The 26,550-nt window shown below is 35.1% G+C and overlaps 3 protein-coding genes across 3 annotated transcripts; 1 reads left to right on the top strand and 2 right to left on the bottom strand.

Moving 5' to 3' along the window:
* The first annotated feature begins 619 nt into the window (after positions 1-619).
* Positions 620-2,771, top strand: LOC120341477 (dihydroanticapsin 7-dehydrogenase-like). The gene is made up of 5 exons (XM_039409988.2): positions 620-1,149; positions 1,259-1,357; positions 1,484-1,659; positions 1,735-1,859; positions 2,522-2,771. The coding sequence occupies exons 1-5, from the start codon at positions 801-803 to the stop codon at positions 2,631-2,633; spliced, it is 861 nt and encodes a 286-aa protein (XP_039265922.2). The 5' UTR covers positions 620-800; the 3' UTR covers positions 2,634-2,771.
* A 484-nt stretch (positions 2,772-3,255) lies between these two features.
* On the bottom strand, positions 3,256-12,733 carry LOC120341476 (putative GMC-type oxidoreductase Mb1310). The gene is made up of 14 exons (XM_078120090.1): positions 12,628-12,733; positions 12,206-12,266; positions 11,447-11,591; positions 10,903-11,255; positions 10,085-10,125; positions 9,877-9,997; positions 9,339-9,564; positions 8,988-9,089; positions 8,790-8,914; positions 6,849-6,924; positions 6,253-6,400; positions 4,662-4,770; positions 3,972-4,088; positions 3,256-3,612 (listed from the first exon to the last, which is right to left on the bottom strand). Exons 1-14 carry the CDS (start codon positions 12,731-12,733, stop codon positions 3,474-3,476), a joined length of 1,869 nt encoding a protein of 622 aa, XP_077976216.1. The 3' UTR covers positions 3,256-3,473.
* A 3,372-nt stretch (positions 12,734-16,105) lies between these two features.
* On the bottom strand, positions 16,106-23,273 carry LOC120341281 (putative GMC-type oxidoreductase Mb1310). The gene is made up of 13 exons (XM_078120319.1): positions 23,151-23,273; positions 22,721-22,781; positions 22,227-22,371; positions 21,749-22,019; positions 21,465-21,585; positions 20,941-21,166; positions 20,597-20,698; positions 20,398-20,522; positions 18,584-18,659; positions 17,959-18,106; positions 17,457-17,565; positions 16,842-16,958; positions 16,106-16,445 (listed from the first exon to the last, which is right to left on the bottom strand). The coding sequence occupies exons 1-13, from the start codon at positions 23,254-23,256 to the stop codon at positions 16,307-16,309; spliced, it is 1,746 nt and encodes a 581-aa protein (XP_077976445.1). The 5' UTR covers positions 23,257-23,273; the 3' UTR covers positions 16,106-16,306.
* Between the last annotated feature and the right edge of the window lie 3,277 nt (positions 23,274-26,550).

Here is a 26,550-nt window from a genome sequence, read left to right as displayed (position 1 = left end):
AGCATTTCGAACCTAATCATCATGACGCGATATCAATGGTGATCAACGCAAAACATCATTTCATTAATAACTCTTTCAAATCGAGTTTATTAAGTACAATTTTCTTTTTCGAAAGAAAGAAAAAGAGATTTTGCTAAACGCTACAAATTTTCGCTCTTTTCGCTTTTGACGAGAGTGGAAAAATAGGGATTTATATGTTTTTTCTTTGTTGATAGTCATGATTCGGATTTCAGTCAAATACTCGCATTACGGTTTTAGGTGCATTCCTGCATTCCATTATCAGATATTGGGAACAATTCAATTCGATTGTGCAACTTTACAATGTACAAACATTTGGCATCACAATCATCGTTTGCTTACTGCTCATTAATCTTTGAAGGAGATCAGGTTGGATATTATTCCGCTAAGTACATTCTAATAATACAGATAAAGGGGCGCGCAGATTAGGGACCCACTTTTCCTATATACTCTATTAGCCTAATATTTACTCAAGCGCATTTATAGCCACTTTTGATGGTGGAATTCGTAAACTAAATTTAAAAACAGGCCATCTATGTCGTTTTTAACATGACGAGGGCAGCTGCCTAATTCATCTTTATTTAAACAGTTAACAGTAAAATTGAATATAACCGAGTAATATAATTGCATGAAGGCATCGGGGTACTTGTTTGAGGCACTAAAGGCGCCTCATTTAATTTTCCGTTGAGAGAATTGGGTAGTTTAACATCGCAAACATTTACATAGCGACTGCTGTGATATCAAATTAATAATCAACAAGTAGTTAGCACCAGTCATCAGCCATGGAAGCCTCGTTTTATCCTTGCAACCAACCACGTCTCGATCAAAACTATACCAAGGGTAGGTTTAGCGGACAGACAGTTGTAGTTGCAGGTGGGGCATCTGGCATAGGCTTTGCTGCCGCACATCGATTAGCTAATGATGGTGCATCCGTCGCTATTGTTGATTGCAATAAAACCTTGGGTGAATCAGCAGTTTCCCATTTGAAAAAAGAAGGATTCGTCGCAAATTTTTACCACGCCGACGTGGTTCAGAAATCTTCTTGTGTTGATGCAGCGAAGAAAATTGCCGATGACAACGGAGGCACTGTACATCACCTCGTAAATACAGTAGCCTATTTTTGCAATAAAGGTTAGTGTGACATATTTCAGTTTCATAATTTGAAAAGCGTTAATTGAGTTTTTTATAGCATGGAATTAGAGTGAAGCAGTCTATATAAACCATAAACTATCTTGTTTAGCTTTGGAAGCTGAATACGATGACTGGAGAAAAAGTTTTGACGTTAACGTAGCTGGCTTTGCCAATATGGTACAAGCGTGTTTCCCTTTTATGTCTAAAGGTATGAAATGCGTTTTTACTTATTAAAAAAATTGTAAAATGAATTGCAATGCATTCTGATTTGTATAGAATTAAAATTTGGGGTATAAAATTGCCTCATCATAATATTTAAACTCAACTCATGCAGGCTCCTCCATAGTCAACTTGAGCAGTATTTCTGCCGTTCGAGCTCAGCCAAATAGATGGACCTACTCAACCACAAAAGGGGCTATTGAGGCACTAACAAAATGCATGGCTTTGGACTTATCAAAGAAGGGTATTCGAGTCAATGCAGTTGCACCAGCTTGGATTTGGACACCAGAGGTAATCCAGTTTTCGACCTATCATTTCGAGCTTTCACGAACTATTGAAAATAGATTTAGTCGGATATATTTTTAGCAAGCAAAAGCATCACCGGATGGCACTAGAATGGGTCAACGAGATATGGTTTCAAATTTCCATTTACTTCGTCGTGAAGGAGAAACGTCTGAAGTAGCCGCAGTCATTGCGTTTTTATGCAGCAAGTAAGAAAAGGTTTTTATTTTGATAATGTCTATCACTGCGATGTTACCGGTATTGATTATATTATAGCATACTGGTGTAGCGAGTACATAAGGATAGTTACTGTATGTTTCGATATTCGTCTCCACGTATTGTTGATAACGCATGTTATTTGCCTGAAACAAGGTCGTTGTCCCAATTCATTTCCTTTATCATATATTTCTCTCGCTCAGTGTTGCTCGTGTTTATCGTTCTTTGTTAGTTAGAAAGTTGGTTTCATCACTTATATATACTTGTATAATGGTTTTAAGCGCAATTCGTTATCTGTTAATTGGATCAATTCGATTGTGCATCGTTACAAAATACGAACATTTGGCATTCAATACATTGTGTGCTTTATTGACCTCTGAAGGAGTCAAGATCGAAGTTACACTCACTGTTAACGTGTGTTCTATAACACGGGAGTGTGGACACGCAGATAGGGCCCCAGTCCCCTGCACTGGCAATCATCCCACCTATCTATTTGCAATTTTTACCAAGGCCAATAGTGACTGGCCAATGATCACAAAATATCTTGTGATATATATATCTGCTTTCATGAGTGTACGTTGGCCTACATTTAATCTAACAGAAGAGATCACCTTATGTGACACAATATTTGAATTATATATTTCTGTGCAAACAGGGATGCAAGCTTTATGACAGGATCGACTGTGTATGTCGATGGAGGATATAGCGCAATGGGACCAGAACAACACGGGGAGAGCTCGAAATTTGGTGCTAGAGATACTCAATAATGATTACTATTTATTATTTTGTTTTTTGAATAGCACAAAACAATGTATCATCAATTGTGGATCAATTAATTTTATTGAATATATGCTATGTGTCAGAGTTCCAATAAAACAGTCAAAATTTAAAGTTTGATACTGAAATAATTGAAAAAACGGGGATATTTTGATGATTTCTGACGCCTCCAAAAGCGAAGTTCGTTGAATACTTTGTTCTTTATCATTATTAATCATGCGACCAGGGTAAGAAGTATTTATGAACAAACGTAATACCTCAGTTCTGCTTTGTACAGCCCGTTATAGTTAGTAAATATATTCCCCCCTTATTAGGATTCAGTGGGATGAAAACATTTGATATACACGTAGAGAGATTGCGCGTGATTATGTGTTATCAAAACCGAAGTCTAACGAATCCCCTCTTGGTAATATATACCCGCGGTATATTATACTAGAAGTCGGGTAATCTCGATTACCACACCTCATAAATATGCTTACAAGCAGGACCACCTTATTTTACTTTTAGCATTTAACATTATACACAAATGCCAATTGTATGCAAGTTTTTGCATTTGTTTTCGCAAAAATATACTTGCGTTTAAATTTATTGGAATAGATGTCATATTTTAGGATTATGCATGTATTTTCAAACAATCGTCATTATACTTTTAAAGGAAAAAAATATATTATGATTTTCCAATTTATTACTTTTAAGACTATCAAGTTGTACGAAAACAACGTGGCAGCATGATCCACGATACAACCTTTCATTCTAATTAGTACAAAAGTAATTTGATTAGGAATATAAATCACCAAGAACTAAATCCTAACAGATATAAAATGGTGACATCATATTAAACGCCAGTCTTCCTTAATCATGTCTGACGCTCTTTGACCAATCATATAACAAGGAGCCTGAGTATTTGACGACGTGATGTGTGGCATCACTGAAGCATCTGCAATTCTCAGCCCATGAACTCCACGTACTCTGCAAATGGCATAAGGAAATTTTAAATTATTTTATTAGTATAAAGAGTTTCACTATTTAATGAGCTTTGGCAATTTCATTATGCGCCGAACAATATTCAGCTCAACCAAGGAAGACGTGCTCCATGAATTTTTCATGATTTTACGATTCTTTTCTCCTTTGTCAAATAAAAGTAGCGAAAGTAGTGAATTTGATTTAGATTAGTGAGGTATTCAACCGAGGACTGGAATCTAAAACTTGCTTGACAAACTGGCTAAATACAACAATATGTTTTTGTTAATGATTTGTTAAAATATATTCGTTTTAGTTCTCATCAATCGAACATAGTGTTGTATAGAAACAGCATATTTATGCAGTACCTGAGTCGTTCGTCAACAACAGCCATTTCATTGTTCCTATCTCCCATTTTTGCAGTGCAACATGCATGTATTCCGTGACTGAAAGATTTCATGTAGCACTCGTAAAACTCATCGGACCTTTAGAAAATGGACGATTATCAAATTAAACGAAAGCTCGATGAATAAACACATCTAAACAAAATTCGCTCATCCAGTGAGTATCGCATCTTACTCTGTCTAGCACTGAAAACTACAACATTTTGGGGGGAAATAACCACACAGTAAAATGATCTGTAGGTATGTTTTGTGTCCAAAGATATCAAATGAACAAATACAAATCCGTTTGAGACTATAAGGAATATATATATATGAATTATCACAAAAATACACAGATAAAACGTGCCATCCATACATAGCCCATTTCCGACAAACCATAGTGCTGCAGCATACTTTACAAGTGTACAAAGAAGATATCTTTAACAAACGTTTTATATTCAGTAGTACGGAAGTATCAATCAGAAAAGAGTGATGATGAGATGCTGGCAGAATTTACCCAAACCAGGTTTTGAATATAAGCGTGTGTTAGATGCTTATTGGACTTCGTATAATTGCCTATAAGTTGACCTCATGTGCTGGATTCCCTCTATGGCACAGTAAAATGACCCTGCGACGTTATTGGCAATAATAATCATCGTGATTTAGTGATTTCACCTGGGAGGATATTTGTTCATTTGTCCATTGCAAACATCAGGCACGACCATTCTAAAACCAGTTTCTTTCATTGTCTTTGTCATTTCGAACTTTTCTAGTTGTCGAAAGCCTGAGTAATAAATTGAGGAGTCAACTATAAAATAAGTACCGATATATAAAAGTTACAAATACAAATAGGAGTGAGCCTTTACACCAAGGCTGCCCAACCCGCGGGCCGCATGCGGCCCACTCCATAAAGTTGTAAGCAGACTTTTGATGTTTTTACTATGTTCTATATCAATATATAGATTATGTATGTTTCGTTCGTGATTTTGATGTGATTATTGCTGTCATCTATCTGCATTCAAATGCCGGTTCTTATTATTACGTATGTGTCAAGTCTTGCACCCTGGTGGACAACGACGTCAGTTTTTTTTATTTCTCGCAGAACTGAGCGTTCTGTTCGGCGAACTCGGAAGATATTGTGCGATCATTGAGGACGAACGCTGAGCGCAATTATAGGAATGAATTTGGAGCCTAAATTTGCAAATTAATTTCATTCCGATTGTTTTCTTATGTGTCTGTTTTGATCGTCTTTATCGCCAACGTAAAATAAAAAGTCAACAATATATTTGATACTGGTCCCGGGACTCCTCGTCCTTTTATGTTTTTTTTCATCAAATGTTTGGGTTAAATTAGATTTCAGAAATGTCGTCACTGCGTATCCTTCAATAATTCTGATGAAATTGACATTGCTGCATATTGGTCACGAATCAGCATATATAGGGTATTTGTCCAGAAATCTTTGTAATATTACTTTATCAAATATTTGTATTGGTGTCAAATTTACGAAACTACCAACTTAAACCTGATATTCCCGCGACATTTGCCCACATTATGCTCATTTAAACACTGAGACAATATCATAACTACTGAAAATGAATGAATAAAAACACTATATAATGCAAATATAACACTCAATTTCGACGTGATTTGTGTGCTCTCGTGTGGTCGTCAAAGAACCACAAGTGTCATGTCCACGCCCTGTGTTACCAGATATTCGAATAGTAAACTGCTATTTTAATATTCGACTTGATATTCGAATAATTTGCCACCCCTTCTCAGTAATCAGGAAAAAATTATTAAATTGTTTGATTTGATGTTAATAAAATTGTCTTTTATGTATTATGTAAATTACCTACGCCAAAATCAGGGCTTAGCTGGTATTGATGAATGGCACAAACGTTTGCGGCTCGCAACGAATTTCGTAACTTGAAAGTGGCGCGCGAGCCGAAAAAGGTTGGGCAGGCCTGCTTTACACCATGTATACAATTCCGATTATACCAAAATTTTTCTTCTATATAAACAGGGTGAGAAAATTTCTGCAACTGCATCCACACAAAAAATCTCAGTATTCAAACCATTACAACTGTATTTTACTAAGTATAGAGTATAGCACATTTGGTGATGCATATTGTACTAAAATCGCCAAATATTTTTTTACTCAAAAGCGCCTGATCACAGTTGACATCGATTCATATTTTTCAGGCGTTGAAATGAAGTCTTTTTTTAAATTCTCATATACTCTAACACGGACTTTAAATCAACGCACCTTCAATATGCATCTTTACATCATCGGGATTTGATAAAAAATTAGGATCAATAATGGGTTGGTCGAATGGGTTCGTTGAATTCAAACGTACCGTTCCTCTTGACTTTGGATGTTGAAGATACAATATAACGGAAGAGTGAAACGCAGGCTAGGGTTATAGATAAATATAAACATAATAAAATACTATTATAGGACCATAATATTATATATAATACTAATCATATAATATAAATTATCAAGCTGATTTATACATTGTAACTACACTTACGAAACCATTTTTACGGCAGGAATTTTTGTATTCACCCCATAAAAGAAGATTGCTTTAATTACATGGTGAAACACGTCTTCTCGCCTTATTGACAATTCTCGTATGGTAATAGATTAGCCAACCGATTGATCGCGTTGACGCTCGGTCTTGATTCGTGAAGGAACAACTTTTCAGACGATGCGATGACAACGGGTTATTCCAACCTTTTCTAAACTGTAATCATATTTTACGTCTACGGCCTTAACGTGACCAAGTTTTGAGTGGCATAAATAAAATTTAAACTTATAAACTTCACTCAACAAAGCGTTATACATATAAAGTCAATCACCTTCTCTTGAGTGGAGAAAGGAATTGTAAAGGGAGCTGGAGCAAACAATGCTTCGATCGTTGGAAATGGTCGTTTCCTGTAAAAAGAAATAGTGCCATTGTTACTCTTATTGCAATCCTGATAATTTTTTGACGTATTCTCAATTTAAAATATTTTACAAATCTATATAGTTGTCAATTTAACGGTGTTTTAAGCAAATATAAATGTTCACATATTTAACTCAAGCTTCCTTGGAACCGCTTAACTAGCTTTCACGTGTCCACTTCTAACTAGAGTAGAGGTTAGATCTGGCCCAAAGATTCCAGCCCGACCCGGGCCCGTGGGTATTAAACCCGACCCGAGCCTGACTAAGTCACTGGATTCGAGGGCCCGACCCGACCCGAGCCGGGTATGGTAAAGTATCGGAAGAATATTTTTTGGGGTCAAAAGTCAGGGAAAGGTCCATTACAGCTTTTCTCTGCTTTATTCAAATTATTTCTTTTATAACAAGTATTCCTTTGTTTAGTATCCACACATAGTTTAGGTATATATATATTTTTTATAAACATATATTTATTTCAAAAAAAGTCAGTGATAGAGAAGCCCGAGTAATGATTGACATTTCAGGCCCGACCCAAACGTAATGATTGGCATTTCAGGCCTATCCGACCCGGCCCGAATGTAATGATTAACATTTCAGGGTCGACACGACCCGAAATGTCGGGTCGGGTCGAGCTCGGGCTTTAGATTTTAGCTCTAAACTAGAGTGCATGGTTTCAACCGCTAAACTATCGTGCCAACAAGCGTTATGGAGATTTTAAGTTTAGAATCAATTCGTTACATAGATTCGAAAAAGATTTTTTATTTTGTAAATTTACGCAGTTTATTTTATTATTCTGTAACAAATAACTCTTTGTTGAGTATATCATCCCCTCAGGGGAATTTCATAATCGATGGCGGTTACTGTGTTTTGTAGTATTTTGATTTTATATAACATCGCTCATTATGTAAAAGTTAGATACATAAATACATTTTAAATAACATCGCTCATTGTGTAAAAATTAGATACATAGATTTGAAACCCGTGAACTACGGGAAGAATGAAATACCAAGAAATACATGGCACATCCGAAAATAAGTTTAGAAGTGGGATTTCATAACTCCAACTCAAAACTAAATTGACAAATATTTATGTTTTAAACATCGATTTTCAAAAATATACAAATCAACCAAAGGAAAGTAAATGTGTATAGTTGCAGTACGTCCATTATTCTACAAATACGCAATGCGCACTGTAATTGCACTGAGCTTATCCAAGACTGGATATCTTCACAATACTCAAAACTATAATGATATTGCAAGCTTCAGTCAAAATTTGTTCAAAATATAGAAGTTTATCAATTAAATAATATGTAGCTTTGGCGAAAGCTACAACTAGATCATTAAGTATGATTTGTTTCCCATTCAAAATCTTTTGTATGATCTACATCAGAAAGACAAATAAGCGAAACCCTCTGAAAGTTTTTGAGTGTTGCCAAATATGACAAATTTACAACAATAAGCAAGTTGACACACGTATCAGTAAAAACATCAACACCGATTGTATCTCTTTTAATTTTTACGGTCGCTTGCAAACATGCGCTTACGTGGGAACTGCAAAATGTCTCGTTTAGTTGAGTTTCAACTTTTGAATATGGTACTAATTCATAATGCAAAACTGTTACGCGCAAATATGAAGCACTTCACGTTTTAAGTCCAACCTCGCTATCTTATTCTATAGCATGAAAATTACAGATCTCATGTAACGGTCTTCCGGTCCCGATCGGTATAAAATTTGGTTCCATTTACGTCTTAATTACTAGTTGAATGAAATTTTTTTTAGAGCCGAAATAAAAAAAACACGCCCTGAATTGGACAAGAAAAACACGATTCATCGAAAAACAAATCCAATATTTTATATACCTTGTACTCAAGCTAACGTTAGTTCCGAAGTATTTTGTTCTGTAATGAAGAACTCCGTCTATCCCAGCTACTGTGGTTAAAGCTCCTGTTCCATTCAAAATATATTCTTCCATAGAATTCTTGTTCTGGAGAAGGTTCATCGGTTTCATTATTACTAATTGGTATAGTTCTGTATGGACATTTTTAACTGAATCATACCTGCCCATAATACTGGGGACTCTTCAGTTTGAAGTATGCAGCGTTACTCAAGTGGTCTTCCATGTTAGATCCAACACCAGGAGCATCCACTACAACATCGATCTGAAACGTAATTCCAGTTTAGGGATCATGATAAAGCAAACATATAAGTCATATTGTAATTGCAGATAATGTTCAACTTGAAAAGAAAATTAAATTTATCAAAAACTATCTTTGCATAATTATGTTCCTATATATCGTTTTAATGAAGTAAAAATAATCGGTATTAATATTTATAACTGACTGAGAGTATATGTATATGTAACGTCCCGATATGCCCAAAACCAAAACGAAACGCAAGTCTCAACCAACCATCATATCTTTCAAGTGATTTCTGGGGCCGATCCCAGATAGCATCAGTATATGCGGAGTTTCCATTACTCCCGCGGATAGAATAACTTCCTTTCGTGCTTTTACAATTTTCTCTTCTCCATTTTTAATGTAAGTTACACCGTTAGCTGTTACTTTGCCATTTTCATCAGTATCAAATAACACTTTACCGACACGTGCATTTGTCACGATGTGAAGACGATCTTTTCTATAGAAAAATGGAAATACTATTTCACCTTCAGTTTGAGCAATTAATTTATACCTGCACAATAATGCGTCTTAACATCACCAAATTGATGTCATATTTTTGAAGTACTAGATTCAACATCTGGTATTGAAGTAAATCTATTTCATGATATATTTTAAATTATTTCAACCCGGGTGAAGCCAGTCAAAGGCTAACGTTTTTTAACCCAAATTTTTGAACGTTTCTCTTGGTACATACAGCTTTGCCATTCGGCAATATGATTAAGTAAACGTGGCTGAAATTGCGAAATATTACATAGATAATTGAAAATACCTTTCCTCATACACAGGACGTAAAAACGAATCGGAAGATGTCTGTCTTATTCCTTCATAATAGGTACACACTAATCTGGATATTCCCTCTGTTTCTTTAAAGTAATCTACTTCTTTTATGCCTTAGAAATGCAATAGATTATATTTTCTAGTTTTCGTGGTTACTGGTGACCAGGGTTGGATCATTTGTAATTGATGTAATTAATTACAGTTTTTCATGTAATTGTAATGTAATTGGGGTATTTTCAGTCTGTGTAATTGTAATTTGCTAAAATTTTGCCCCAATTACACTTTCAATTACACCAGGGGTCACCAAACTACGGTGTCCTTTCACTTGGCCCGCAATATCACGAAGAAGGGCAAAATATTTTTCCAAAGGGCGTTTTCCGAGAATCGCCTTTTTTATTTCGTAACATTCGTCAATCAGCAAGATGCGAAAAAGTGACGTAACAATATGCCTTTTTGCATCCATTAAGACACTCAGACAAATTTTCAGTCGCGGTTGTAAACATTACCTCATTTTGCGATTTCGAATGGTATTCGTTAGTTTTTAGTTGTGTTTCGAAAATTTAAGTATGAATCAAATAAGTCAATCATCATTTGCCTCCTTAAGAGTTGTAGTTTTAATAGTAGTAATGAAAAATTAGTCTAGAAATAGCTGTGATAAAATAGGCTAAATCCATGGGAACACTGGCTTTATGGTTTGATTCTGTGAATTCTTGCTACGCAAAACTCGGAATTTCTTTGAGGGTAGCGGTAGTGTCAACGGTAAGCACTGCTTCGCTCTGTGTAACGTTTTCATATATTTGAGCATTGCTCTGTTGTAATTGTAATTTGATATGTTTTGCACGGAGTAATTGTAATGTAATTGAAATATTTAAGATATTGTATTTCATACTTAAGTAATTGTAATTGAACTGAATTACCTTTATTTGATCCAACTCTGCAGTGGTGACTCGGTTATGGCACATCGGTTATGGCACAACTACACATCTCTAGATTTGGTGCTAAGACATGTATCTTTCACATGTGCAGTATTTTTTTGCAGCGTTCAACGATATGCTCGACAGTATGGATATAAGTCGATTGAGATTTGGAAAAAAACTTACCAATCTCTTTACCCGCTTTTATCAACTCGTTGAACATTGGACTTCGATATCCATGGCTAATATTAAGCATTCCTCCACGGCCTAAACTATCTGATACTTTGTCACCAAAAGCATTTTCAACTTTTTTGAAAAAGACTTCGACATCCTTCCAACTCCATCCCTTTGCTCCATGATCTTGCCAGGAATCATAGTCATGTGGACTTCCTCTCAAGTACACCATTCCGTTAATCGACGACGTTCCTCCCAAAATTTTACCTTGAGGGTACTTTGGCTGGTTAAGTGAAATTGAATTGAATTTATTTTTTTATATATGCGATGTTTTAATTGTTGAGAGATACATCTCCGACTTGTGATGATATCGTAATTTCAAGAGCCAGGCACAAAAATGATTTGAATGAACCATTCCGGTCATTCTAAAATTAGTGAATTCCTTCTTCAAAGTATCTAATTCTATACCATTACCTTTTTCATTTGAAGAAATGAATGTTTTTGATCAACAATGTCATAATTCCAGTTTACAGATGTTCTCTGTACCTTGACATATCCATTTGGGTATTTTACTAAATGATTTCCCAAATCTGTACCTCCAGCTTCAAGCAATAGCACACTGCATTAAATCGAACATATAAAATAATTTTTATTTTGCAAGTTGATAGTGCACTTTTAGTATCTGTCTTTTGCTGCTTATTACTTTTTGCTCGATTTTAATCGGTATGTTGATAGGTATTTGTCTGTCTGTCTGATGCACGCGATATGTCACGAAAGAGAGATTGAATCTGCTCCAGAATTTGCATGTGCATTCATCATATCTCGGAACAGAAGCCTATTGATTTTGGGCAAATTATGTCGTATATTAGCGAGTTATTAATTAATTAGTGATGAGACACAAGGTGTCACTATGGAGTAAGAGCGCTGTTTTGGGGATCCCATAACTTCGATGAGTCGAAGATACTTCGATAACGATCGATAAGTCTTCGGTCTCTGACCGATATTCTCGTTTTTACATTTGTCTGTTAGCGATTTGAATGAAAAAAATGTCACCATTGTGCTTTAATTTGTTTGTTTTTATTGTTTCACTTGAGATAAATACGAAACTGCTCAATGCAGATTATATTGGTAAGACAAATCACAATATTTTTACGCGGTTTGAGGTGTTTTATATGCGGAAGTTGAAAAAAAAGAACAATGATCAACTAAATACATTCAAAATGCAAAACTCACGTAACTTCGGAAATTTCAGATAACCTGCTAGCCACAACAGCGCCTGCTGTACCAGCCCCCACTGCAAGATTATATTTTAACATATTTAAAGTACAGTTGCATTGGTGCTTTTATAACTTAAAAAAGTAGTTCATATTTCCCGTAACATAACTAGAAGCAATATTCGGAAAGACTATTCATTAGTTTTAAGATACGGAATTGCATTTGAGCGCATTGAATCTGAATTTTCCCAGTGTAGTATCGTGATTTTCATAACTATTTTCTACAGGAAATTTTGACATACAAGAAATATTCTTTGTCTCGTTTGATACATATAAAACAACATTTTTGTGTGCGTTTTTTAATTAGCATAACGCATGCTAAAACGGCCATCTTGAGGTATGAAAGTATACCTTACATGATTAATCAGAAGAAAAACTTACCAACGATGAAATCGTATTCATCGAACAGTTCATCTGTAAGCATCGGATCATATGGTTTCTGCGCGAGAAGCGTAAGCAACAACGCAATAATACTGTAATCCCTCATCACTATGACAATGTATTCTGTCTAATAATATTACACGAAACATAATATATCACATAATTAGTTGTTCCATATGAACAGCAGTGCAAATAATAGAATAAAAACATCAAATTAAACAGAAGTTTAAAATATATAAGAAGATAACTCGCAAAGCTTGCGCATGCTATTTCTGTTTCATATCTGCATTGCATAATTATTCAATATTTACGTTTCTACCTCAATTTGGCAAAAAATTGAAGTGAACAAATAAAATAATATATCCTTGAGTAAGTTAAATTGGCGTATACAACATTTCGATATTTCCCGTTCTGCCACAAAACCATCACCGACCTGGATATTCCTGTTTCTACAAGGTAATCTATTTCTTTTATGCCGTATCAGATAAATGGATTTTTTTTAATCTTTCGAACAATTCTCCAAATGAACAAATAATGTATATATTCTTGAGTAATTACAATTAGCGTCACAATCACGGTACACTCAATTTTTTCTTAAAACCATCCAACCCACCATCCATAGCGACTAATATTAAACAACCCAGAATTGTATTTTACCGATGATACATTATTATCATAGATATTTGCTCAAGGCGAAAACGCAACAACTCGCCCGGGAGGGAAGAAATCACATACCAAGCAGCATGAAATCTCTTTCATTTTTATATAAAATTTAAGATCAATACAAGAATATATACTTTCAATCCCTCCAAGTTGTGCTTGCTCGAGCCTACTGACTAAATCAGTGTTCTTCAACCGGGTATACGGTATACCTAAGTGTATACCGGAACACAAGTGGGGTATACAACTGATAAATGGTATAAGAAGGATATAAGGCCTAAGTTGGGGATTCTAAATTCCAATATATATGATAAATTATATAATAATCAATTGGAGATAAAAATGCAAACGCGGCGATTATGAATTATAAAATGTCATTTGTCACTCAAATGAACCGACTTGAGCACACCACAAATTATATAGATGATGCAGGCACGTGGGTGGGTTGATGATTTCGGCTGACATGCACAACACTTAATTTATATTGAACAATATCCCCTTCGACGCTAGGGTTGTCAGTCACATTTAGACTGTTTAGAACTTGAACTTGTGGACAGTTGCTCATTAGATTGCATGTTGAAATTGCAGTATCGTCAGTTTTAGTTTTTTGTCTAATCTGTGTTTAAAATTTATTGTTTATTTAGGCCGTGAATAAACATTGGCTTTTATAATGTATACAAAGTTCTTGAAAAGTTGTAAAAGGTTTACTACGGTTACAAAGATTGAAAAACACTGGATTAGAGGAACACCTAGGTTCATGTCCTATCTGTGTTTGATTGGTCGCGTGACCCATTGGCCCCGTTTTGATCTGTGGGGTTTCAAAATTTGCTCACTTTACCTGGATCACACATATCTCCACCACTAAAAGCAAACTTCTGCCTCAATCTAATCTTGAGCTAGGTTATATTATTTTTATGTTGTAGCGCAATCTTTATATCATTGATTTCATCAGGTTCCGACTGTGGTTCCAATGGAGCAGCGTCTAATTCGACAGCTGGGGCCTCTCGGAGTCACAAAAACTTAGAAAGGCAGGTTTCAAGCGGTCGTTTGATATGTCGTGGAGATTTCAAATTGAATCCATTGCGCAATGTTTTAGCCATTCCGGTCAACACGTAGTCTGATGAACTCAAATTGAGCCTCTGAGACCTGAATGAGGTAGCGCCAAACCATGAATGTTATCAAACATTTTTTTGCGTACACATCTGGGTACAAATGACCTCAATTTATTAGCTGCTGCGATGTAGAATGCTAAGGTGCTGCTTAGTTCTGCGATGGGAACATCAACTAATTGGTGAGAATGTTTTTCAGGAAATCCTTTGTTACCGTACCTGTCTGAAAATGAATTTTTCAGTAGGAAGTTACGCAACTAACACCTCTTCGACCCAAACTCTAATACCTGCATATATGGTAGAAATTTCTTTGGAAGATCAATAGCGGCCAACTTCGTTTCACCGAGACATCGGGGTCACTACGCCAATTTGTCGAAAGAATTCAAAGATTTGACAAGATGCGCAGATTCTTCAACAAACTTAATAGTCTACCGTGTCAACCGACCGCTCTAAGCCGGAGTTCCTTCCCTTTTGCGACTGCAAGAGGAGGCCCCAGCTGTCGAATCTGACACTGCTCCACTGGAACCTGATATAGTCAATGAACTTTTCATTTCATAACTTTTTTATTTTGACCCTCCGGGGCGTTTAAAAAAGAACACGTCTGTGATTTTGATGAACAGGATTTTGAGGATCATCAATATTCGACTTCAAATGGGAATTTTTTAGTTTCTCTAACCAATGAAAAAATGATTCATAATCCTTATATTTCAGTAAGTTTGACTCGCTTATTTGACACAGAGTTAACAATTTTCAAAATACCGAGATCACCAACAACAAACAACCACTTGCATGTCAAACAACATAGACCACAGTGTTGAAACATTTACCACAGTTGGAACTGCGTGAAAATTTCCCTTTTGCGGAAGGGTGATATTTGCAGTTTCCAGTCTGCATTATCGGCTAGAGTTTCTTTTTAAATTTTGAAGTGTTTTGCAAACAAGTAAATTAACACCACTATCTATCTATAAGCGGTTAATTTTCAACTGTATTTTATCTAGATTAGTGTTATAACACATTGAACTATTCACTGAGAGACTAATTCACCTTCACTCAGTTTATGATCCTGCAATCATGTTTAGGCTCATTATGCACACTTTTCGACTTGGCCTTGTTGAGCTTTTTAATTGCTTTACGACAGAATCTAGCAAAATAACCATACTTACAGTTATAAAATATGTGACTACATGCAGGAGACTTTCAGGCACGTTCAAATTTGTATTTTAACGACATACGTATTTTGAATATTCATTCTTTGACTTGAGAACAAAATATGATATCAGTTTTGCGTCTGAAATTTTGTCAGATTCTTCTTAATGTTTAATATATATCATAGCACTCAACTTCTATATAGTGCAGAAACAAATTTTTCTTCCTTTCTTTGTCATCTTCAGTATCTTTGAGGTTCATGGCTAACAATAACATTACTTCAAAACAGAATAACCGGTTCTTCTACCGCAGACCACCATCTAGTAAATCTCCCCATTCAAATGATCTGAATTTGGTAAGTTTGACAACTTCTTGATAGAAGTTTAAAACTTGTAAACAGCCCAGGTTTACCGGTCTGCAATGCACAAATTCAAATATTTCCCGAGGACCAAATACCAGATTTTATTCACATTCCAAACGGAAAACATTTCAGAACACCAATAGATAATGACATTCGTATAACACAACATCAATAGACACGGATCAAATGTTAGTGTTCAGGTATATAGACATAATACACATATTCTACCGATAATCTACCGTGGAGAATAGTTTGCATCTTGCACTAAGCGAACTTTTGTCATATTCCAAAACTAATTTCAAACAACCATCATTATGCAGGTAAAATGATTGAAAACGTAATTTGCCAATTTATTACTATTAGGTTTTACGACAACATGATAGTCCACGATTTTTATTCCACATCATATTAAACTCCAGTCTTCCTTAATCATGTCTGACGCTCTTTGACCAATCATATAACAAGGAGCCTGAGTATTTGACGACGTGATGTGTGGCATCACTGAAGCATCTGCAATTCTCAGTCCCTGAACTCCACGTACTCTGCAAATGGCATGAAGAAATTTTAAATTATTGTATTAGTATAAAAAGTTTCACTACATAATAAGCTTTGGCAATATTAGTATGTGCCCAACAGTATTCAACTCAACCAAGGAACCCGCGCTTCATGAGATTCCATGGTTTTACGATTCTTTTTTCTTTTATTAAATTAAAATAGCAAAAGTAGTGAATGCAACAACAATGAATATAATTTGAATTAATAAGCTATTTAACCAAGGACTGAAATCTAAAACTAGCTGGACAATATGGCCATACCATCATACAACAATATGTTTTGTTAATGAATAGTTAAAATATATTTGTTTTATTTCTCATCAATCGAACCTAGTACTATATATAGAAACAGCTCATTTATTTTTAGCTTATTTATTTAAGTACCTGAGTCTTTCGTCAACAACAGCCATTTTGTTGTTCTTATCTCCCATTTTTGCAGTGCAACACGCATGTGTTCCGCGGCTGAAAGATTTCATGTAGCATTCGTAAAACTCATTCGACCTTTAGAAAATGGAAAATTATCAAATTAAACGAAAGCTCAACGAATAAATACGTGTGAACAAAATTTACTACCCATCGTACTCTGTTTAGCACCGAAAATTACAACATTTTGGGGGAAATAACTCAGATCAGCAAAATAATCTGTAAGTATATTTCGTGTCCAACGATATTGAATGGACAAATACAAATCCGTTTAATAATATAGGGAATATTTATAAATTATCACAAAATACACCGGTAACACGAATAAAATGTTCCACGTGCCACCCATAGCCCATTTTCGACAAACCATAGTGTTTATAAGTGTACGAAACAGATATCTATCTTTACCAAATGTTTTTTTTTTTTTCATTTAGTAGTAGGGAAGTATCATTCAGAATGATGATGAGGTGCTGACAAAATATACCCCAAACCAGTAGTTATTGTGTGAGATGACTGCTTCATTTGGTATAACTGCATATAAGTTGACCTCGTGTGCTGATTGCTAAATCCTCTTACCTGGGAGGATTTTTGTTCATTTGTCCATTGCAAACATCAGGCACGACCATTGTAAATCCAGTTTCTTTCATTGTCTCTGTCATTTCGAACTTTTCTAATTGTCTGAAGCCTGAGTAATAAATTGAGGAGTTAACTCTAAAACGAGTATTTAAAAGTTTCAAATACAGTCTTTACACCTTGTATAGTTTGACAACATGTATACAATTGCAATTATATCAAACTTCATCTGTGTATAAACAGGGTGAGAAAATTTCTACAACTGTAACCCCATAAAGGAACTCAAGTATTTAAAGTATTTTAACAGTATATTACCGAGCATAGAAAATGGCACATTTGGTAATGCATTATATTGTACTGAAAATCGCGAATATATATTTTTATACTCAAAAGCGCCTGGTCACAGTTGACTTTAATTATATGTTTCATGCATTGGAATGAAGTCTTTTTTTAATTCTCATACACTCACAACACGGACTTTTAATTAAACTTTTAATTAACGCACCTTCAATTTGTACCTTTACATCATCGGGATTTGATAAAAAATTAGGATCAATAATGGGTTGGTCGAATGGGTTCGTTGAATTCAAACGTACCGTTCCTCTTGACTTTGGATGTTGAAGATACAATACAACGGCAGAGTGAAACGCAGGCTAGGGTTATAAATAATTATATACATAATAAAATACTATTATAGAACCATAATAGTATATATAATATATACTATTCATATAATATAAAATACCAAGCTGTTTATACATTGTAATTAAGCTTACGAAACCATTTTTAAAGCAGGAATTTTTATGTTCACCCCATAAAAGAAGATTGCCTTAAATACGTGATGAAACACGTCTTCTCGCCTTATTGACAATTCTCGTATGGCAATAGATTAGCCAACCGATTGATCGCGTTTGACGCTCGGTTTTGTATCGTGAAGGAACAACTTTTCAGACGATGCGATGACGAGAGGTTAGCAATCCTATACGACCTTTTCAAAACTTCAGTCATATATTACGTCTACGGCCCTAATATAAACAAATTTTGAGTTGAATAATTTGTTCTGTATCTTTGAGCTAAAATATAAGCTGATCATCTTCACTCAACAAAGCGTTTTATGTAGAGTCACCCACCTTCTCTTGAGTGGAGAAAGGAATAGGAAAGGGGGCTGGAGCAAACAACGCTTCGATTGTTGGAAATGGTCGTTTCCTGTAAAAAAAAGAATACTGCCATTGTTCTTTATATTGTAATCCTAATATTTATACATCAATGTTAAAGTCGCGTTTTACAACGAATTTAGTCGTGTTCACAAGTTCAAAGAATTCACAAAACCTTATAGATGACAATTCAAACGTGTTAGGCAATTATAAATGTTCATGTATTTAAAACAGAGTTTCAATCAAGCTTCTATCGGAACCGCTTAACTAGTTTTGTTTTCGGGTAGGTATGTGTTCTAAATATGATAAACTTTGTTCCTAGATTAAACAGGCTCACGCAAGTTTATTCTGTTTATGAGGGGTTTCACGTGTCCACTCCTATCTAGAGTACATGGTGGCTTCAATTGCTAAACTATCGTGCCAACAAACGTTATGAAGATTTTAGATTTAGAATCGGTTCGTTACATAGATTTGAAAAAGATTTTTTAATCAGTAAATTTATGCAATTTATTTTATTATTCGGTAACAAATAAGTCTTTGTTGAGTATATTATCTCTTCAGGAGAATTTCATAATCTATGGCGATTACTGTTGTAGTATTTTGACTTTAAATAATATCGCTCATTATGTAAAAGTTAGATACATACATTTGAAAGCCGTAAACTACGGGCAGAATAAAATACCAAGAAATACATGACACATCTAAAAATAAGTTTTAAAACTGGGACTTCATAACTCCAACTCAAAAGAAAATTGACAAATAATTATGTTTTGAACACCGATTTTCCAAAATAGGCAAAGGAAGGTAAGGTAAATGTGTATAGTTGCAGTACGTTCGTTGTTCTACAAATACGTAATGGGCACTGCAATTGCACTGAGCGTATTCATGACTGGATATCTTCACTATAATCAAAACCATAATATGGTTTATTACTTATCGATCTTAAGGTATTTGTCTGTCTGTTAGATGAACGCGATATCTCACGAAGGCGATGTTGAATCTGCTCCAAATTTGTGCATTCATCATATCTCGGACCAGAAGCCTATTGATTTTGGATGAATTATGTCGTATAATTAGCGAGTTATTAATTAATTAGTGATGTGACACGCGGTGTCACTATAGAGTTATGAATCGAAATCGCAGTAGGTCAAAATATAGAAGTTTATCAATTAAATAATAGGTAGCTTTGGCAAAAGCTAAAACTCGATTATTAGGTATGATTTTTTTCACATTCAAAATCTTTTGAATGATCTACATTAGAAATATAAATAAGCAAAACTTTCTGAAAGTTTTTGAGTGTTGCGAAATATGACAAATTTATAACAACAAACAAGTTAAAACACGTATCAGTGAAAACGTCAGCACCGATTATATCGCTTTTATTTCTTACAGTTGCTTGCGGCCGTTCCGTGGAAACCGCAAAATGTCTCGTTTAGTTGAATTTCAACTTTCAAATATGGTACTAATTCATAATGCAAAATTGTTATCCGCAAATATGAAACACTTCACGTACTAAATCTTATCTTATTTTATATAGCATGAAAATGATTGTTCAAGAACACATGCACTTGTGTCTGTACTCGATTTCAACGATACTCAAGCGCCTGTTACCTTGACAATGGAAATTTCAGACGTCACGTTTTCGTATTACAGTTCCGATCAATTGAAAATTGGGTGCCTTTTACATGACTTGTTGAATGGAATTTACTTTGGAGCCGAATTATCAAACACGCCATGAATTGAACAAGAAAAACACAATTGAACGAAAACAAATTCAATATTTTATATACCTTGTACTCAAGCTAACATTAGTTCCGAAGTATTTTGTTCTGTAATGAAGAACGCCGTCTATCCCAGCTACTGTAGTTAGAGCTCCTGTCCCATTCAAAATATATTCTTTCATAGAATTCTTGTTCTGGAGAAGGTTCATCGGATTAATTACTACTAATTAGTATAGTTCTATATGGAAATTGTGAAACTAAATCATACCTGTCCATAATACTGTGGACTTTTCAATTTAAAGTATGCCGCGTTATTTAAGTGGTCTTCCATGTTAGATCCAACACCAGGGGCATCCACTACAACATCAATCTAAAACGTATCTCAAGTTCAAGGATCATGAACATAAAGCAATTAAATAAGTCATATTGTAATGGCAGATAATGTTCATCTTGACAAAAAATTAAATTCACCCAAAAATTAACTTTGTATAATTATGTTCCATATCATTTTAATGAGGTAAAAATAATCAGTATATATATTGTTATTTATAACTGACTAAGAGTATGTAACGTCCTGATATGCCCAGTACCAAAACGCAAGTCTCAACCAACCATCATATCTTCCAAGTGATTTCGGGGGCCGATCCCAGATAGCATCAGTATATGCGGAGTTTCCATTACTCCCGCGGATAGAATAACTTCCTTTCGTGCTTTTACAATTTTCTCTTTCCCATTTTTAATGTAGGTTACACCATTAGCCGTTACTTTGCCATTTTCATCAGTATCAAATAACACTTTACCGACACGTGCATTTGTCACGATGTGAAGACGATCTTTTCTATAGAAAAATGGAAATACTACTTCACCTTCAGTTTGAGCAGTTAATTTATACCTGCACAATAAATGCGTTTTGACATGTCATTTTTTTGAAGTTCTGGATTCAACATCTGGTATTGAAGTAAATCTATTTCATGATATAAAATTATTCCAACCCGGATAACAGCCAGTCAAAGGCTAACTTTTTTTAACCCAGAATTTTGAACGTTTCTTTTGATACGTATAGCTTTGCCCCTTGGCAATATGATTAAGTAAACATGGCTGAAATTGGGAAATATTATATAGATAATTGAAAATACCTTTCCTCATACACAGGACGTAAAAACGAATCGGAAGATGTCTGTCTTATTCCTTCATAATAGGTACACACCAATCTGGATATTCCTTCTGCTTCTTCGAAGTAGTCCACTTCTTTTATGCCTTAGAAATGAAAAAGATTATAGTGGCCTATATTCGTGGTTAGTTAATGGCTAACTGCAAATTTCTCTAGATTCGGTACTAACCCATGTATTTTTCACACGTGTAGTATTTTTTGCAGCTAAAGATATGATCGACTAGAGATAATTAGTTTGAAAAAACTTACCAATCTCTTTCCCCGCTTTTATCAACTCGTTAAACATTGGACTTCGATATCCATGGGTAATATTAAGCATTCCTCCGCGGCCTAAACTATCTGATACTTCGTCACCAAAAGCATTTTCAACTTTTTTGAAAAAGCCTTCGACATCTTTCCAACTCCATCCCTTTGCCCCATGATCTTGCCAGGAATCATAGTCATGTGGACTTCCTCTCAAGTACACCATTCCATTAATCGATGACGTTCCTCCCAAAATTTTACCTCGAGGGTACTTTGGCTGGTTAATTAAAGTGAAATTGAATTTATTTTTTGATATTATATATGCGATATTTTAATTGTTGAGAGATACATCTCCGACTTGTGATGATATCGTAGTTTCAAGAGCCAGGCACAAAAATGATTTGAATGACCCAAGAATGAACCATTCCGATTATTCTAAAATTAGTGAATTCCTTCTCCAAAGTAAATAATTCCATAACATCACCTTTTCCATTTGAAGAAATGAATGTTTTTGATCAACAATGTCATAATTCCAGTTTACGGATGTTCTCTGTAATTTGACATATCCATTTGGGTATTTTACTAAATGATTTCCCAAATCTGTACCTCCAGCTTCAAGCAATAGCACACTGCATTAAATCGAACATATAAAATAATTTTTATTTTGCAAGTTGATAGTGCACTTTTAGTATCTGTCTTTTGCTGCTCATTTTTACATTTGTCTGTAAGCGATTTAAATGAAAAAAATTTCACCATTGTGCTTTAATTCTTTTTGTCTCATATAGTAATAAGCTTAAAGAAATCATGACATTTATGACCCATAACGTGTTTCATTTGAGATAAATACGAAACTGCTCAATGCAGATTATATTGTTAAGACAAATCACAATATTTTTACGCGGTTTGAGGTGTTTTATATGCGGAAGTTGAAAAAAAAGAACAATGATCAACTAAATACATTCAAAATGCAAAACTCACGTAACTTCGGGAATTTCAGATAACCTGCTAGCCACAACAGCGCCTGCTGTCCCAGCCCCCACTGCAAGATCAGAGAAATATATTTTAACATATTTAAAGTACAGTTGCATTGGGAATTTATAACTTAAAAAAATAGTTCATATTTCTCGCAATATAACTAGGAGCAATATTCGAAATGACCATTCATTAGTTTTAAGATACTGAATCGCATTTGAGCGCATTGAATCTGAATTTTCCCAGTGCAGTATCGTGATTTTCATAACTATTTTCTACAGGAAATTTTTGACATACAAGAAATATTCCTTGTCTCGTTTGATACATATAAAAAAACATTTTTGTGTGCGTTTTTTAATTAGCATAACGCATGCTAAAACAGCCATCTTGAGGTATAAAAGTATAACTAACATCAATAATCAGAAGAAAAACTTACCAACGATGAAATCGTATTCATCGAACAGTTCATCTGTAAGCATCGGATCATACGGTTTCTGCGCGAGAAGCGTAAGCAACAACGCAATGATACTGTAATCCCTCATCACTATGACAATGTATTCTGTCTAATAATATTACACGAAACATAATATATCACATAATTAGTTGTTCCATATGAACAGCAGTGCAAATAATGGAATAAAAACATCAAATTAAACAGAAGTTTAAAATATAAAAGAAGATAACTCGCAAAGCTTGCGCATGCTATTTCTGTTTCACATCTGTCATCTTAACTATTTGAAAGCTTCGTTCGACTGGACTCATTCCCGGAATATTCTGTTTGTAAGCATCGTTGAAAATATTGCGTAATTATTCAATTTTAACCTTTCGAACAAGTTCCAAAGTGAACAAATAAAATAATATATACTTGGGTAAGTTAAATTGGCGTATACAACATTTCGATATTTCCGTTCTGCCACAAAATCATCACCGGTCTGGATATCCCTGTTTCTACAAGGTAATCTGTTTCATTATGCCGTATCAGATAAATAGAATATTACAAAATCGTTTGAAACTTATTTTTCCTTTTTTGCCTCAAGGCAAACCACAAATACCATATATTTATTTCTCTACTAACACAAAACAAGTTATGGTGCACTCATATTTTTCTAGCAACCATGCAAACCGCCATACATAACGGTAATATTAAACTCGAACAACCAGAAATATAGTTTACCAAATGTACCTACATTAATATATTTTGTCATAAATATTTGCTCAGGCGAAAACAGGATGTACAGCTTAAGTCGGGGATTCTAAATACCAATATGATAAATTATATAATAATCAATTGGAGACAACAATGCAAACGCGGCGCATATGAAATGTAAATGTCATTTGTCACCCAAATGAACCGACTTGAGCACATTGTTACATCACAAATTACATAGAAGATGCACGCACGTGTCTGGGTTGATTATTTCGGCTGACATGCACGACACTTGATTTGTATTGAACATTATTATTCCCATCGACGCTAGTATCGGTCGTATCACCGTTTGATTGGCAGCGTGGCTCGCTGGCCCCGTTTTGATCTGTGGGATTTCGAAATTTGCTCACACCACCTGGATCACACACATCTCAACCATAAAAAGCAAACTTCTGTCTCAATCTAATCTTGAGCTAAGTTATATTATTTTTATGTTGTATCGCAATCTTTATATCATTGATTTTATCAGATTCCGACTGTGGTTCCAGTGGAGCCGCGTCTAATTCGACAGCTGGGGCCTCCCGGAGTCACAAAAACTTAAAAGGGCTGGTTTCAAGCGGTCGTTTGATATGTCGTGGAGATTTCAAATTAAATGACCTCAATTTATTAGCTGCTGAGATGTAGACTGCTAAGATGCTGCTCAGCTCTGCAATAGGAACATCAACTAATTGGTGAGAATGTTTTTCAGGAAATCCTTGGTTACCGTACCTGTCTCAAAATGAATCTTTCAGTAGGAAGTTACGCAACTAACCCCCTCTTCGACCTAAACTCTAATACCTACATATATGGTAGGAATTTCGTTGAAGGATCAATAGCGGCCAACTTCATTTTACCGAGACATCGGGCCCACTACGCCAATTGAAAGAATTCGAATATTTGACAAGATGAGCAAATTTTTCAACAGACCTAATAGCCTGCCGACCCGACAGCAGCCTCCTAACTACGTTTACATCCCCAAAGAACTCAGTTATGCAACACACGTCTACATTCGTGTCGATTCCACAAGGTAAACACTTCAGCCAATCTATACTGGACAAGGTCATTTTCAAGTAGCCTACAATAAAATTTTCACGGTTGATTTCAAGAAGGATCTTTACGACGTGTCAACCGACCGCTCTAAGCCGGCGTTTCTTCCCCCATCTGTCGAATCAGACACTGCTCCGCTGAAACCTGATATAGTCAATGGAGTGATTGCGATACAACATGGAAATAAAATAAATTAACTCAAGATTAGATGGAGGCAGAAACAAAAAAATATTTGCCAGAAGTTATTTCATAACTCTTAGGTATTTCATAACTCTTTTATTTCGTCTCTCTGACGCATTTTAAAAGGATTTTGTCTGTGATTTTGATGAACAGGGTTTTCAGAATCACCAGTATTGGACGGTTCCATTACATTTGAACCCACGTACATTTGAACCCATGAAAATTGCACCTGTATGCTATTGCACCTATGGAATTTTTTTTGTTTCACGGCTAGTTAAACCCATACTAACCCTAACCCATGGGTTTTAGCACCCGCATATAGATTGAACCCGTGGAAATACGCATGGGTTCAAATGTACATGGGTTCAAATGTACGGTCACCGTATTGGACTTTTTTTTCAACCATTAAAAAATTGATTCATAATCCTTTAAAATATTCTAGTAAGATTTACTTAATTATTTGACACAGAGTTAACAATTCTCAAAATACCGAGATCACCAGCAAGCAGTCTTGAATGAAATCAAACAACCACTTGCATGTCAAACAACATAGACCATAGTGTTGAAACATTTACCACAGTTGGAAGTTACAACTGCGTGAAAATTTTTCTTTCGCGGACAGGTGTTTTCTACTACCATAAGCATAAAGCTTGATATTTGCAGTTTTCAGTCTGCATTCTCGGCTAGAATTTAATTTTAAATTTTGAAGTGTTTTGCAATCAAGTACATTAACACCACAATCTATAGGCAGTTCATTTTCAATTGTTCCTCAGCAAGATTAGTGTTATAGGAACAATTACACATTGGACCATTCACTGAGAGAATAATTCACCTTCACTCAGTTCATGATCTCTGCAATCATGTTTAGGCTCATTATGCACACTTTTCGACTTTTCGGGCTTGTTGAACTTTGTAATTGCTTCACGACAGAATCAAGCAGAAAGACCATACTTGGAACAGTTATAACATCTGTGGCTATATGCAAGATACTTTTCCGCGTGTGAACACTTTCCACCACAACTGAAACATGATTATTCTATTGTATGAAAGGTTTTACCTTCACAACTTTGATGCCGTTTTGTGACATCTCTTGAACGATTTGAACTGTTCGTTTAAATGGTCTTTTCCCCATTTCTCTTGAAGAAACGAACTCCACATATCCCGTGGATACTTGACCCACTTTCCATTGCACACAGTTCATCTTTAGCCAACTCTATTACTTTTCCAGTTTCAAGCAATATTTAGAGATTTATTGACTTTCTTTCTCAGTTCCGAAGACAGACAACTTTTTAAAATCTGCAGTCATTTTAGAATCACGATTTTTTTCAAATTCATGGTCCAACGACATCTTTTTCAAACTCGTACAAAATTGATCTAAACTTTCGTTTCGGAAAACATATATATATTTCATATTCACTGTTTG

Source organism: Styela clava, chromosome 14 (assembly GCF_964204865.1).
Source record: "Styela clava chromosome 14, kaStyClav1.hap1.2, whole genome shotgun sequence".
In the NCBI taxonomy this organism is placed as follows: Eukaryota; Metazoa; Chordata; class Ascidiacea; order Stolidobranchia; family Styelidae; genus Styela; species Styela clava.
This window is presented reverse-complemented; position numbering and strand designations above follow the sequence as displayed.

Coding starts and splice junctions, on each gene's coding strand:
- LOC120341477 (XM_039409988.2), top strand. CDS start 801: ATGGAAGCCTCGTTTTATCCTTGCAACCAACCACGTCTCGATCAAAAC. Junction 1,660..1,734: donor CTTGGATTTGGACACCAGAG/GTAATCCAGTTT, acceptor ATATATTTTTAG/CAAGCAAAAGCATCACCGGA. Junction 1,860..2,521: donor ATTGCGTTTTTATGCAGCAA/GTAAGAAAAGGT, acceptor CTGTGCAAACAG/GGATGCAAGCTTTATGACAG.
- LOC120341476 (XM_078120090.1), bottom strand. CDS start 12,733: ATGAGGGATTACAGTATTATTGCGTTGTTGCTTACGCTTCTCGCGCAG. Junction 11,592..12,205: donor TCTGAAATTTCCGAAGTTAC/GTGAGTTTTGCA, acceptor GATTTAATGCAG/TGTGCTATTGCTTGAAGCTG. Junction 4,771..6,252: donor TGTAAAGATGCATATTGAAG/GTGCGTTGATTT, acceptor TTTATTACTCAG/GCTTTCGACAACTAGAAAAG.
- LOC120341281 (XM_078120319.1), bottom strand. CDS start 23,256: ATGAGGGATTACAGTATCATTGCGTTGTTGCTTACGCTTCTCGCGCAG. Junction 22,782..23,150: donor TGAATACGATTTCATCGTTG/GTAAGTTTTTCT, acceptor CTGATCTTGCAG/TGGGGGCTGGGACAGCAGGC. Junction 17,566..17,958: donor TGTAAAGGTACAAATTGAAG/GTGCGTTAATTA, acceptor TTTATTACTCAG/GCTTCAGACAATTAGAAAAG.